This window comes from Narcine bancroftii, chromosome 7, assembly GCF_036971445.1.
Source record: "Narcine bancroftii isolate sNarBan1 chromosome 7, sNarBan1.hap1, whole genome shotgun sequence".
Lineage (NCBI taxonomy): Eukaryota > Metazoa > Chordata > Chondrichthyes > Torpediniformes > Narcinidae > Narcine > Narcine bancroftii.
Window position 1 is genome coordinate 77,740,914 of NC_091475.1, and position 15,971 is coordinate 77,756,884.

Below are 15,971 nucleotides of genomic sequence, written 5' to 3' on the forward strand. Positions count from 1 at the left end.
TCTCTCTCCTCTATATATTTGCCATCTTCCCTCTCCACTCTATGCCCTGACCAAAAACATTGACAATTCTTCCTCCATTACAGAGACTGCTCGACCTACCGCTCCAGAACAGAGCATCTGCAGTCAGTTATGTTTCCAAGGTTAACAGAGGGTACTTTCACCAATCCAGGAGGATTTAACGTGCAGTTGGTAGGAATGGAACAAGATTGTGATGTTAATCTGGGACATCAGTTCCATTCCTACAGGAAAGGAAGATTTTATACCCTAGGGATATATTGCTGTTTTTGCAAATGGTCCATCAACCAAGCAATGAAAGAAATTCCCTCACCTGATAAATGAAACCACTCATCCTGGGACTAGCAGATAGCATAAGAAGGACATGTGGAAACAGGAGAAAATATCTCTCACACTTCTCCTGAAAAGGAATTAATGTAAAAGCAATTAATTGATGACAACTCTTGTTCTGCATCCAGAAAATAGACTGGCTTGGTTGAACTTAAAGAATATTGAGAAAGAATTTCCACACAGGAATTTCTGATATATTGACGGTACACAGTGTATCCCATGGAAATGATAGAAATAAAAATTTTCCCCCTCCCTCCCCCCCAGGATTCCAAACCTACCTCAAAATTCCACTACATGGCAGGAAGTTATACACTTAGCCCAAGGGTAATCAATAATGTCACTGGATTCGGAGGTGGTGGGGGGAGAAGAAAGAGGATGGAATGAAGGATCGAATACTGAGAAGGAGACTGGAGTCACAACAATCACTCCAGCTGCCACGCTCAAACAAGACTGGGAAGGCAAGTTACCTCGTTGCCACTCTGTACCATGAGCTGGGACATATAGATGACGCTGCCCAAGGATCGGATATCTTCACCCTCCCATCCGTGGACAGTTTCTGTCAGGATCTGCAGTTCCAACTCCTTTCTCTTCCTCACTTCTTGACATTGAGACTATTAGGAAAAGAATTAAAGTTTGTAAACTGGATGCCCAAACCAGTGGGGTCAAATAATGAGAGTTTCCCATCTAATATAAAGGATGCCAACAAAAGGGAAGACACTTCTTCAAAAACTCTGCCTTTCCTGACATCCTCAGAACTCACTGGCTGTGATCACTTCTATACCAGTGGCAAATTAGCAGTGACCTGAACACAGCAAACCCACAGCCTAACACCTGCCAGTAACCCAACCTCATCCACCTTCAGCCACTAACCACTGATCTGCCAGCAATTACCTTCCCCAAGCTATGGCCAATAAATGTTAGCCTGCAGGAATAGATGTGGCGTGATGACCTACCCATTTTGGGATTGGTACCACCAGCTTAGATGCTTAGCCAGTTTTTCAGGAAGCATTACTTTGTACTGGCCACATTAAAGATGAGAAAACACACCGGAAAAACGTCAAGTATTCTAGGATTTTGACCACAATTCTTGGTGTACTAGGTGTATAGAAATTTGTTCAATAGAACACAAGGGAAACAAATTGACACGTCTCATAGTTTCTCAGACATAAAATGATCGATCTAAGTCCAACTCCAATCCTAAAAATAATCAATGTCAAACATGCAATCCCAAAAATAGCTCATTTTAACAATGCACCAAGACTCACAATCAATGAGCAGCAACAATGTATACTTGCACCTTACCGAAAGACTTTTGAATGCAGTCATAGATCTCTGGATATCAGGCCAGTCTAGGTGGGATTCCTGTTGCAAAGGACAAATGAACATAGCAAACAATTTGGTGCTGAGGAAATCTTTCGGAAATTAGTTCACCCAAGAGCAAAAAGTAATTGCTTAGCTCTGTCCTACTGATCACAGGGCACAACATAGACTGTGCATCTCAAATATTGATCAGATATCCTGACACAGCAAAGGGGACCAAATAATTTTTTTTAAATCATATTCCTAATCTAAAAGCTCCCAGTCTATGCATCAATCCATATTGCATCAGGGCAAACCACAGCTAAACTAATGTTCTTTGACGCTGGCTGAGATTAAAACTAATTCTAGCCAACACAACAGATAACTAGGTTAGATGGCAAGTTACACTGATGGTATATGACAGGAGTTTTAAAAGAACTCATCATAATAGAGGACGATGCCTACAATGTGACTCAGCTTTTTTTAAATTTTGATGTTACATTGATATAGTTGACAGAGAGAAACTATTTTCTCATTTGGGAAGTGGGTGGGTGGGTGGAAGGCAGAAGAAAATGAGAAAAGTGAGAGTAGTTCAGAGCTGATGTCAAAAACAATTCCATCCCCAGGTAGTGAAATCCAGGTCTTTCCCAAAAAGGCTGTTGAAGCAGAGGGTCAATGAAAAATTTCATAGTGAGATGGATGCACTCATCTCTGGTGAGGGATCGAGGATTACATCATCAAAACAGGGAATTAAAGTATTGACTAGCTGAATGTTGAAATGCTCAAAGAGCAATTTGGCTTGGTGATACTACATAGAGGAAGTATGCTTTTCTGATTAGAAACCTGCAGCAATGATGCTCTGAAGCCAATGATGCTCTGCAGGGATCAGTGCTAGGATTTAAATATATTAAATATGTATGTATACAGTATACATACTGCTCTTGGTGCCTGCCACATTGACCACCGCCAGTGGGCTGATATCGCCTCAAACCGTGCATCTTGGCGCCTCACAGTTCGGCGGGCAGCAACCTTCTTTGAAGAAGACCGCAGAGCCCACCTCACTGTCAAAAGACAAAGGAGGAAAAACCCAACACCCAACCCCAACCAACCAATTTTCCCCTGCAACCGCTGCAACCGTGTCTGCCTGTCCCGCATCGGACTTGTCAGCCACAAATGAGCCTTCAGCTGACGTGGACATTACCCCTCCATAAATCTTCGTCCGTGAAGCCAAGCCAAAGAAAGAAAGATGCAGTATATATTTTATGTATACACACACACAACCTGGATATGAATTTAGAAGGTATGATCAGCTGTCAAAATAAGTCAGATACAATTATTACATCATACAGACAATAAGACGGCCATGAATAGGCATGGCATAGAAGAACTATTATGGGCAAAATTGAATTAGTGTAGATGAGCAAAAAGGGCAGCATGGCCATTTTAGGCATCTCTGTGCTCTGTAACTCAATGACTCCACAAAACAATGGGCCAGAATTTTTTTAAATCTCCCTTCTGATTGTGAAGTGTTCCTCCTCCTTCTGCACCCCACAAGCTGTGTCAAAGGTCAGAGTTTGCTCCTGAACATCCTTAACAATGAACCAGGAGATAAGAAAGTTCAAAGCTGCCCCATGTTTCCCTGCTATCCACCATTAGCCATCTTTTACCTCCATGTGACGCTCCAGTTCCTTCAGTAAAGTCGGGTATTTGTCCAGTCTCATGAAGGGTTTGCTGAGGCTGGTGGTGAGCACAAGGATCCCAGGACTGGACGCTCCTTTCATTTCCATGAACTCGCCCAGTTCCTCACTGGAGACAATAAAACAGCTCAGGGAATTAATTCAGTTACCTCTGACCTCCAAAGAATTTGGTTTGTTCTTTGACTGTGAAGGTGCTCAAATAAGGGGTGGAGAAACATGCACACAGCCGAGCTTAGCACCCAGTCCCCTTCATGCACCTGCTCACCCTCACACCCCAAAATTCAGCACACCCCAGAAAATGTGTCCCCTCTCACACCACACTCCTTCACCACAGACACATTTCCTCAACCATCAAAACATCCTCAATGTATGGATATGTCAGATACATCACACATGGCACAGCATGAGGCTAGGCTTAGAGTGGAAACTCAGTAGTTCTGCTCCCTTTAAGTTTTTTTTCCCCCCTTCATTCCTTTACCCACAGGGCAAAGTTACATACCTATGCTCCGTGAGAACATTAACAGCCCAGGGATGGTTGGCACAATATGCAAGGTACAGACTTCTCATCTGCGACATGAGGTTTGCAAAACAGCCCCCGATTTTCTGCTGTGACTCAGGTAACCTGTGCACAAAAACCATCAGAGCATAAGATAAATGAAAATAAAAGAAATTGTAGATATTGAAAATCCAAAATAAAAATAGAAAATGCAAGAAACAATCAGCATGTCAGGCAGTATCTGTGCAAGGAAAAGCAGAGTAAATGCTTTCGGTTAAAGATTCTTCATCAAAACATGTAACATCTTTTTTTTTTAAACATTTTTATTGAGTTTAATATAAATCTACATACATCATCGAGTAATAGCATGTAACAGTTCGTAACACATACATATCACATCCTTAAGACATTTAATTCTATTATATATTCTTTCTTTCTTTGGCTTGGCTTCGCGGATGAAGATTTATGGAGGGGTATTATATATTAATTAGCAGTTAATCCATAATGTGTCCAATATACTACAAAATGGAACAAAATTGAAACCCCCATTATATAGATTAAGATGTAATTTCATTTTATTTGTTGATATGATCTATGATAATTGCATCTAACCACATATTTATGTTTATTCTGAGAAAAATTAAAAAGAAAAAAACAAATTAATCTGACTAATCTAACCAAGATTAATTTGTAGAAATTGTGAAGATATGGATCAAATAGCAATCTCTAGACAACAAATCAAGAGCCTCAGGAGCCTCCAAACTTCTTAATTCTTCCAATTATGATAAAAGTCCATGAATGGATCCCCATCTTGTCAAATTGAAACTTTCCATCTTTAATGTATCAAATTTTCTTCAAATTTAAATAGGGCATAACATCATGTAACCACTGCATACGAGTAGGTGAAGAGTCATCTTATCATTTCATTAAAATTGCTCGCCTGGCTATCAATGGTAAAAACTCTCTCTTGGGTTGCAGAGGTTTGCCCGGTTCATGAGAAAAACCAAAGCAATTAAAGGGCATGATTCTATTTTGATCTTTATCATTGATAAAGTTTGGAAAATATTTTCCCAAAATCTTTCTAAATTGGGACACTTCCAAAATATATGAATCAATTAAACTTCAAAAATTTTACATTTATCACATACTGGATCAACATCTGCATAAAAACAAGGTGATTAGAGTTTGGACATATGTATTCTATGGACCACCTTAAATTGTAATAAACAATGCTTTGCACAAAATGAAGAATCATAAATCAAGCGTACCAATCTTCATCTGAAAATGTTATATTCAAATTCCATTCCCAATCATTCATAACCCCAGCCATTAAGGCTGATCTTAAATCCAATAAAACATTATAAATACATGATATTACTCCACGGTGAATGAACTGCAAATCAAAAACATGAAATGTCAACTCGGTTTCTCTGTGCACATTTTCTGCCTGACCTGCTGAGTGCTTCCAGCACTTTTTAAAGTGTTAGGTGGGACATTAGGTGACATTTATATTTATAAATGGTAATAATGTTTAATAACTTTCCTGTTTTGTATACGGTTGAGGGAGATGGTCTATCAGGGATAAGTCATAGTGATCAGAGCTCTGGCACAGAGTCTGGCCCTTTGGTTCAGAAGGGAAGGGGGAGAAGAAGAGCTATGGTGATTTAATAGTTAAGGGAACAGATAGGAAGTTCTGTGAACAAAATTGAGACTCCCCAATGGCAGAGATAAGAAAAGGGATGAGGTCCTGGAGTGGGAATATGGGGAGTTAGGAAGGAAGCTAAAAAGCAGGACTTCAAGGGATTACTGCTTGTGCCACGCACCAGTGAAGACAAGAATAGGAACTTATAGCAGATGAATGTGTGGCTGAAGAGTTGGTGCAGGGGTTCAGATTTGTGGATCATTGGGATCTCTTCTGGATAAGGTATGACCTGTCCAAAAATGATGAGTTGCTCCCAAATGGGAAGGGAACTAATACCCTGGCAGGCATGTGTACTACAGCTGTTGGAGAGAGATGGGAACCATAATGAGAATATAGTAAAAAGGACAGAAGATAAATGAGTAGATACACTGTGTAGTGAGATTGTGAGGAAGGATTGGCAGTCAATAGGGCAAAATTACAAGCATAAGATTAAGAATTTAATTTGGGGTGCTCTAGAAACAAAATCGAAAAGGGTAATGAATGTAGCACTGAAGGTCTTGAATTTAAAAGCACGCAGTCTAAGAAATGAGGTTGATGATCTAGTAGCGTAGCTGCAAGTTGACAGGTATGATACTGTGGCCATCACTGAGTTGTAGCTGAAAGAAGACTACAGGTGGGAATTAAATATCCATGAATGCACTGTGTACCAGAAGGATGGGAAGGTTGGTACAGGTGGTGTGGTGGTTCTGCTGGTTAAAAATTGAATTAAATCATTGGAGAGAGGAGACATTGGATCAGAAGATATAGAATCCCTGTGTGTAGAATTAACAAAGTGTAAGGACAAAAAAAAAACCCTGATGGGAGTTGTATACAGGGCTCCTGTAGTAAGGTATTAGTCAGGATGTGGAATGCAAAATACAGAGGGAGTTAGAGAAGGCATGCAAAAAGTGCAATGTTACAATAGTCACAAGGGATTTCAATATGCAGGTTGATTAGGAAAACCAGGTTCATACTGGATCCCAAAAGAAGGAAAATATCGAATGCCTTCAGGATGGCTTCTTAGATCAGCTTGTGACTGAGCCGACCAACGAAATAGCAATTCAGGATTGGGTATTGTGCAATGAACCAGAATTGATGAAGGAGCTGAAGGTAAGGGACCCTTAGGAAGTGGTGATCACAATATGATAGAATTCACCCTGCAGTTTGAGAGGGAGAAACTAAAATCAGAGGAGCCAATATAACAGTGGAATAAAGGGGATGACAGAGAAAGGAACTGGTAAAAGTTAATTGGAATGGCTCACTAGCAGGGAGAGTGGCAAAGCAGCAATGGCTAGAGTTTCTGCAAGAAATAAGGAAGGATCAGGACAGGTATATTCTGAAAAATAAATATCTGAATTAAAATATGACAACTGTGGCTGACAAGAGAAGTAAAAGCAAAAGCAAGAGCATATAAGGAAACAAATATTATTGGGAGGAGAGAAATGAGAAACTTTTAAAAGCATACAGAAAGCAATCAAGAAGGAAAAGATAAACTTTGAAAGGAAGCTAGTAAATAATATCAAAAATTATACTATGAGCTTTTTGAAGTCTTTTAAGAGCAAAAACAAAGGCAAGAGTAGATATAAGACTGATAGAAAATGACAATGGAGAAATTTCAATGCGAGACAAGGTGATGGCCGATGAAGCGAATAGGTATTTTACATCAATCTTGACTGTCGAAGACATCAGTAGTATAACAGACTTTCAAGGGTTCAGGGAAGAGAGGAGAGTGCAGTCACGATCACCAGAGAGATGCTTTGGAAGCTGAATGGTTCAAGGGTAGAAAGTCTTCTGGGCCCTCAAGTTCTAAAAGAAGTAGTTATAGAGATTTTGGAGGCATTAGTAATGTCCTTCCAAGAATCTATAGATTCTGGCATGATTCCAGAGAACTAGAAAATTACAAAAGTCACTCTGCTATTAAAAAAAGAGTAAGACAGTGGAAAGGAAATTATAGACCTGTTAGCCTAACAACAGTGGTTGGGAAGTTGTTGGAGTCTATTATCACGGATGTGGTTACGGAGTACCTGGATATGCATGACAAGATAAATCAAAGTCAACAGTGTTTCCTTAGGGATAATCTTGCATGATAAACCAAATGAAATTTTTTGAGGAATTCACAGGCAGGCTAGAAAAAGGAAATGTAGTGGAAGTTGAATATTTGGATTTTCAAAAGGCCTTTGACAAGGTGCAGTACATGAGACTGGTTAATAAGATGAGAGCCCATGGAATTACAGGAATGATACTAAAATGTGTAGAGAATTGACTGATCAACAAAAAACAGAGGATGTGAATAAATAGATCATATCTGGTTGCTAACAGTTTCCTGTGATTAGGGCCACGCCTTTTTATATTGTGTTAATGATTTGGATTGCAGAATAAATGGATTTGTGGTTAAGTTTGCAGATGATACAAATGTAGGTGGAGGGACAGGTAGTGAGTAGGTGGTGAAGAAGGCAAATGCAATGTTGGCATTCATGTCTAGAGGAATAGGATACAAGAGCAGGGATGTAATGCCAAGCCTTTTATGAGACTGTGAGGCCTCACTTGGAGTGCACGGTACAGTTTTGTGCTCCTTATTTCAGAAAGGATGTGCTGAGTTTGGAGAGGGTTCAGAGAAGATTCACAAGAATTATTCCTGGAATTAAGGGATTTGCATAAGGAATGCTTGACAGCTCGTGGGCTATACTCCTTGCTTGCAGGGAGTTTGCATGTTCTTTCCCGTGTCTGCTGGGTGTTCCACTTTCCTCCCACCCTTCAAAACATAGTGAGGTTGGGTGGCAAGGGCTCATGACCGGAAGGGCCTGTTACCAAGCTGTATGTCTAAATTTAATATTTAAAGAATTCCATGCAGCCTATGTGCTGCTACATGTAAAGTTCAAGTTAAGTGACACTTGGCAGCCTCTTGCGAGACAGACATTAGAAGGCATGCCAGTCGAGGCAGCACTGCAGTAAAGGTTGTGAAATGTGCAGGAGAAAATGTGTCAGAAATCATCATTTCAATGCACAAGTTGTGTAAAGAGAAAGCACCAGTTCCTTCATTGGATAGAGACCAGAACTGCTCAGTGTCAACTGGAATATTCTGCTCAAATGCAGCATTGACTGTTACTGTAGCCCAAGTCAACTGTGACCTCCATTTTCCAACAGAAGATGGGAGATGAGAACAAGAAACCAAAAATCACACCAACATCCATGGGAATATTTAAGCCAGACTGCTCAACCTGCATCTCATCTTTGATTCGGCAGTTAGAGCTAAAGTCAGCAAGAAGATCCTTTGCAAAAACTTGCTCACCTCCTTCTCTATTACTCACTTGGTACAATCTTCTAAAGACTGAACAAGAGTCTTCTGGAAAGAGCAAATATCTTCCAGGTTTCCCATCAAGGAGGTCATTTCAGTTGCACTTAACCTGAAAACAGAGCACACACGATGAGTTCAGCATTTTTGACACGATCACATCCCCAAGCCCGAATATGGTAATCAGATGTTGGGGATATATCTCTGCCCACCAGTCATTGCCTTTAGTCACAATTTAGTTCGTATAACTGGACTATGAGGCCACTTTGGTATCAGATATCCACCAGATCACCATAAGACTACTGCTTTCTTTCCCTAGGGAGTTTTTTTATAACAATCCAAAAACTTCAGACTGCTGAAGCCCCCTCATTCACACCACTCTGCTGGTCTCCCACCTTCCCACCATCACCCAAATTTTGCCTGTGTGCTAACAAGCACTGACCCACTCACCATCACCACTACATGTGCTGATTCACACTTAAAGAAAACATTTCAATTTCTCCTCATCGTGCACAAAATTTTCGATGACCTCTCCCTCTCCACCTACCTCTAATCCCCTCCACACTCTTCAGATTCCGACCCATTGATTACTGTTTCACCTACATTTGTGCATTCAACTATCAGTGGCTGGAATTCCCCCTCAATCAGTCTTTGACCACATCCCAATGTGTAGCTGGTAACAGTTGAAGAAATAGGAGTAGGTGGTCATTCAGTCTTCTGATTCTCCATCACTCAATAAGATCATGACTGATCATTGACCTCAAAGTCATATCCCTGCACCATCCACATATCCCTGTGGGTCCAAAATCTATTCATCTTCACTTGAAGTCAACTCAATGTGACTCAATCTCCACAGGGCAGAAAATTCCAAAGGTTCACATCCTTTGACTCAATCAATGTTTCCTCTTCTCAGTCGCTAACAAACCACCTGTTATTTTGAATGTGCTCCTTGGTCGCAGCCTCCTCATTGTAGGAATCCACTCTGCATCCAGTCTGTTACACTTTTTTAAAAACCTAGCAAGCTTAGACAATAGACAATAGGAGCTGGAGTAGGCCATTTGGCCCATTGGGCCAGCACCACCATTTTAGATCATGGCTGATCATTACCATCAGTACCCCTTTCCAGCCTTATCCCCATAACCCTTAACTCCGTTACCCACAAGAGTCTTATCTAACTCTCTTTTGAACATAGTCAGCGAATCCGCCTCTACCACCCTCTGTGGCAGAGCATTCCACAGATTCACACTTCTCTGGGTAAAAAAATGCTTTCTCATCTCCGTCCTAAAGGGCCTACCCTGTATTCTTAAACTATGCCCTCTAGTCCTCGTCTCCCCCATCATTGGGAACAAGTAATCAGACTTCACCTTGTCTATCCCCCTGATGATTTTGTATACCTCAATCATGTCCCCCCTCATCCTTCTAAACTCCAATGGATACAAGTCCAGTTTTTCTAGCCTTGCTGCATATGAAAACCCTGCCATCCCTGGAACTAACCTTGTAAATCTGCGCTGCACACCCTCTATAGCTAGTATGTCCTTCCTCAAGTTTGGAGACCAGAACTGGACGCAATACTCCAGGTGGGGTCTCACCAGGGCCCTATATAACTGCAGAAGGGCATCTCTGTTCCTATACTCCAATCCCCTCTTTATGAAAGCCAACATTCCATTTGCCTTCTTCACAGCTTTCTGAACCTGCATGCTAGCCTTCAGTGACCGGTGAACAAGTACACCCAGATCCATTTGCACTTCCCCACTCCCTAGCTTGTCTCCATTTAAATAATACTCAGCTTTCCTATTACTTCCCCCAAAATGAATAACCTCACATTTGTTCACATTGAAATTCATCTTCCATTTAGCCGCCCACTCCTCCAGCCTGTCCAAGTCCCTCTGCATTTTCCTTACATCCTCCTCACACCCCACACCGCCACCCAGTTTAGTGTCATCTGCAAATTTGCTCATGTTATTTATAATCCCCTCATCCAAATCATTAACATAAATTACAAACAACTGAGGACCCAACACCGATCCCTGAGGCACTCCACTCGTCACATCCTGCCATTCTGAAAAAGACCCATTTACTCCAACCCTTTGTTTCCTATCTCTTAACCAATTTCCTATCCATGTCAGCACCTTACCTCCAATACCATGCTCCCTGATCTTGCCCACTAGACTCCCGTGCGGTACCTTATCAAAGGCCTTCTGGAAGTCCAAATACACCACATCCACTGGCTCTCCCGAGTCCACCCTCTTTGTCACATCCTCAAAAAATTCCAGAAGGTTAGTCAAGCATGACTTACCCTTAAGGAATCCATGCTGACTAGCCCTTATACTATTATTACTGACTAAGTGTTCTGCTATTTCTCCTTTTATGATGGACTCCAATATCTTCCCCACCACTGATGTCAGGCTAACCAGTCTATAATTTCCCATTTTCTCCCTCCCTCCTTTCTTAAAAAGCGGCACCACATCAGCCACTCTCCAATCCTCAGGGACCTCCCCGGAATCTATGGAACTTTGGAAAATGTCGACCAGTGCCTCCACAATTTCCATAGCCACCTCTTTAAGCACTCTAGGATGCAGCCCATCAGGCCCTGGGGATTTATCAGCCCTCAGTCCCAACAATTTACTCATAACCTCCTGCTTCTGGATCCGGATATCCATTAGATGCCCTACCTCCCCAGTAAAGTTCCCCAAGTCTCTTGGTACCGCATGACCACTACCCCCTAACTGACTATAACCTATATCCTCCTTGGTGAAGACAGTTGCAAAGTATTTGTTAAATTCCTCTGCCATCTCCTTGTTTCCGGTAATAATTTCACCCTTGCCCATTTTCAAAGGGCCAATTTTAGACCAAACCAATTTCTTCCTCTTCACATACTTAAAAAAGCTTTTGCTATCCTCCGCAATATTATCTGCTAATTTCCTCTCGTACTTCATTTTCCCATCTCTTATGGCTTTCTTAGTTACCCTCTGATGTTCTTTGAAGGTTTCCCAATCCTCTAATTTCCCACTCCGCTTCGCTATCTTATAATTACTCCCTTTGGACTTGATAATGCACTTGATTTCCTTAGTTAGCCAGGGCTGCCATTTGCATCTCCTAGAGCCTTTCCTCCACTTTGGAATAAATTTGTCCTGAATCCTGATATCTCTTCATTTGAACCATGGAGGATACATACTCAATATCTCCCCATGACCTCCATCCCTGGAACCAGTCTAGTAATCTTCATGACACTCCCTCCTTGACAAGGAGACCAAGGTGTCATATAATTGTAGCAAACATTTTTGTTGCTGTATCAAATTTTCTAATGCTAAAGGCCAATATATCATGACTTATGTTATGGTATACACAATATACCATGTTGACCTTCAGTACTTGTGACCAATGATATCAGAATCAGAATTTATTATCATGAACAAGTCATAAAATTCTGTGTTTTACGGCAGCATCACAGTGTAAATATTCATATTATAACCATCTTACAACATTACCATTAAAAAAAAATTTTTAATAAAAAAAAGTAGTACACGAAAAGGGGCAGTGTCTTTGGTTCAATTTTTATTCAGGATTCTGATGGCAGTGGGGAAGAAGCTGTCTTTGTGTCATTGAGTGCTCATCTTTAGGCTCCTGTACCTTTTTCCTGATGGTAGCAGAGTGAAGAGGGCATGGCCTGGGTGTTGGGGGTCTTTGAGGATAGAGGCTGCATTTTTTTGACCGCCTCATGTAGATGTCCTCGATGGAGTGAAGTCTGGTACACATCAGAAAGATGTAACAGAAGATTTTTTAAAAAGTGGCTTTGGCTAATTTGAAGTTATGTTATAATACATTGCAAACTTATCAATTTGAGCGTTTAATTAATCGATCTGAGCAACGTTATTACGAGTTGGGTGAGAGGGCACATAAAGTACTAGCTTGGTAGTTAAAGACGGGGCAGGTTTCACGGACTATTAATGCTGTTAAAAAGAATTCAAGAGTTACCTATAAACCTCAGGAAATCAATGACCAGTTTTAATTATTTTACAAAAAATTGTATACTTCTGAGGGGAAACAGGATAGTGGTTTTATTGAATCTTATTTATCTAAATTAACGTTACCAGCATTGGAAGAGGAGGATGTTATGGAATTGGAAGCTCCATTTACAGAATTTGAGATTAAGGAAGCGATGTTGGAGATGCCAAATGGGAAGTCACCAGGGGACGACGGATTTTCTGTGGAATTTTATAAAAATTTTTATGAAGATTTATTTTCTGTGTTTGAAGAGGTATTACAACAAGGAACTGAAGAGCACGAATTGCCGGAATCTTGTTCTAGCGCTTTAATTACTGTGATTCCGAAAAAAGATAGAGATGTGTTGAAAGTGTCTTCATATAGACCTATTTCTTTATTGAATGTAGATTATAAAATCATACCAAAAGTGTTAGCAAATCGACTTGCCAAGTATTTACCTAAATTGATACATATTGATCAAACAGATTTTATTAAGAATAGAAATGCTTCAGATAATATTCTTTGAGTTAATTACTTTGGGCATATCGACAGCAGCCCAAGGTTGCGCTTAACACTGAAAAAGCTTTTGATAGGGTTGAATGGGACTTTTTTTTTATTTAAGGTGTTGGAAAAGTTTAAATTTGGTTGGGTTAAAGCTTTATATACGAACCCGATTGCCAGAGAGGTGACAAATGGACAAGTTTTATTACCATTTAAATTGACATGTTCAACACAAGGATGTCCATTGTCACCAGCCCTGTTTGCATTGGCTGTTACCTCAAACAATAAGACAGAATGAACAAATAAGAGGATGAGAGTTATGGATGGAGAGTATATTAATCTATTTGCAGATGATGTTTTGATATATTTAACAAATCCAGAACAATTATTGCCACATTTGCAGGAATGTTTATTACAATATGGAACATTATCTGGATACGTTAGTTGGGATAAGAGTGACATTTTGCAAGTTGGAGAAGGGAAAAAAATTAAATTGAAATGGTCTGATAAAATTGTATTTAGTAATAATTGTTAGTGTTGATTATCAATCTTTATACAAGTTAAATTACATTCCTTTATTAAAAAAGATTAAAGCCGATTTAATTAAGTGGAAAGATCTCCCGTTAACTTTAATTGGTCGAGTTAATTGTATTAAGAGGAATATTTTTCCTCGAATTCAATATTTATTTCAATCAATATCGTGTTCTCTTTCAAATGGATTTTTTCAGGATTTAAATAAAGCTATCAGAGAATTTTTATGGGAAGGTAGCATTATAGAAACTTACTTGGAAGTATGCGTTAGGTGGGCTTCAATTACCCCATTTTCAAAATTATGATGAAGCCACCCAGTTGAAATTTATTAGTAGATTGATGGATTTGGACCAACCCCCGAGTTGGGCTAAAGTTGAGATGGCTTGTATTTCTGAAGTTGAGGTGCATCAATTTATATTTCAGTGGAATGTAAATTTGTTGCGGGAATATAATGTGTCAATATTAAAACATCTATTAAATGTATGGACTAAAAAAAATAAGATTTTAGGATCAAAAGGTAAACTGTCAATTTTAACTCCATTATATAATAATCAGATTATTCCTTTTTAAATGTTTAATAATCATTTAAAGAATTGGGACTCTAAGATGTTACAGGATTGTTTTGTAGAAAGACAGTTTCTTTCTTTTAATCAATTGAAAGAGCTTTTCGATATTGCTGAAAATTCTTTGTTTGTTTATTATCAACTTTGAGCTTTGGTGAAAGATATGTATGGTAGAGAGTTGATTTTACCTGTATTGATGGAATTCGAGTCTTTGATTTCTTCTATACCATAAAAGGGTTATATTTCTGTTATGTATCAAGACAATATGGATAAACCAGAATGGGAGAAATTTAAGCTTAAATGGGAAAATGACTTAGCCTTTGTTTTTCCTCAAGATTATTGGGCAGATATGTGTCATGACAGTGTTACTAAATTGACGAATGTGCGATATGGAATGGTGTAATGGAAGATTTAAACCGTGTTTCTTACTTTTGCAGCCTTTGCTTCTGCAAGGCTGAGAACCTGCTTGTTGCATATGAATTAATGGACACACCTAAATTGGGGCCCAGGATGCAGTTGAATCAGTAGACATTATCCAACTTCCACCATGAGGCCCAGGGATGCAGTTGTCTTTTGATGGTCGCAGACTGTCAGGAGACCTTGAAGATAATTAAATCATTTGTTCAAAGAGATAAGATCTGAAGTAAACAACTTTTGGGTAATATAAGCCATGGTCCCACTTCTGAAGTTTGAGACTCTCCAAGAGGTGGCAACATCTCTCAGCAAGAAGAAGAACTTCAAGATTTCAAACCGACGTCCCGGTCCGGGGAGGTGGAGAAGCTGCTACCGGCACCCAGACAACCTACTACAAGTGTGCAGTCGTCGCCTTGCTTTGGCAGTTGGGACCAGTCCAGGCATTGATAAGTATAATTGGGAAGGGCTTGCATATTGTAGTGTGAATTCAGCTTTAGATTTAGTAATAAAGACTTGTAAAAACTGAACTGCTCTCGGTGTATGTGTGTCTATTTTCTTTCGGTAGCTTGAACACTGTGACCAATCTAAAACGATCAAAGTGAGAGGTACAAGTTTACCCAAGGCAATTGGCGTAGTCGGCAGGATTGGTCTCAAGATGTTTCACAGAAAGGAGGAGTTCTTGATTCCGGGATGGACTTCCAAAGACGATGGGTTTGGCATGTTGGCCAATACCCTGTCTTCGTTGGGACCACCCCTCAGTTGGGATGAGAAGTTAGATCCATCAAGTGCGCCTCTGGGAGAGCAGGTTGCCGCTCTCCTTCGAGAAAGTAAGCAGCGTAAAGCAGAATCAGTTCAGCGAAAAGTAGAATCTCAGCGTAAGAGAGAGCAACTAGAGGAGGAGGTAGAAGCCCTGCGACAACGCTGTTCCATGATGAGTGAGATTGTTTGCACCAGTCAGGACCGAGCCAAAGAATGGGAGGATAAGCATGTCCAAACGATCTGATGTAATATTAAACTCCGGCAGCAGCTCTGTGCAAATAAAGAAAGGCATGGAGTAGAACCCGAACCACATCATATTCGTGCCATGATAAGGAATGGCAACGATCCTGATGTAATTGATGAATGGGACGGGAATATCTGCAAAGATGATCATGGTAATAATGCAGAC

The 15,971-nt window shown here is 40.2% G+C and overlaps 1 protein-coding gene across 4 annotated transcripts in view; it reads right to left on the reverse strand.

Moving 5' to 3' along the window:
* LOC138739034 (rho guanine nucleotide exchange factor 7-like) overlaps window positions 1-15,971 on the reverse strand; it is a 233,830-nt gene that overhangs the window by 130,087 nt on the left and 87,772 nt on the right. For 3 of the 4 annotated variants that reach the window (XM_069890396.1, XM_069890397.1, XM_069890399.1), the window contains exons 8-13: window positions 8,827-8,922; window positions 3,841-3,963; window positions 3,312-3,450; window positions 1,648-1,707; window positions 813-956; window positions 329-415 (exon numbers count right to left, since the gene is read on the reverse strand). In XM_069890396.1, the coding sequence (XP_069746497.1) occupies window positions 329-415; window positions 813-956; window positions 1,648-1,707; window positions 3,312-3,450; window positions 3,841-3,963; window positions 8,827-8,922 (649 nt within the window). The remainder of the gene's footprint in view (window positions 1-328; window positions 416-812; window positions 957-1,647; window positions 1,708-3,311; window positions 3,451-3,840; window positions 3,964-8,826; window positions 8,923-15,971) is intronic. The other variant, XM_069890398.1, reaches the window with a different exon arrangement.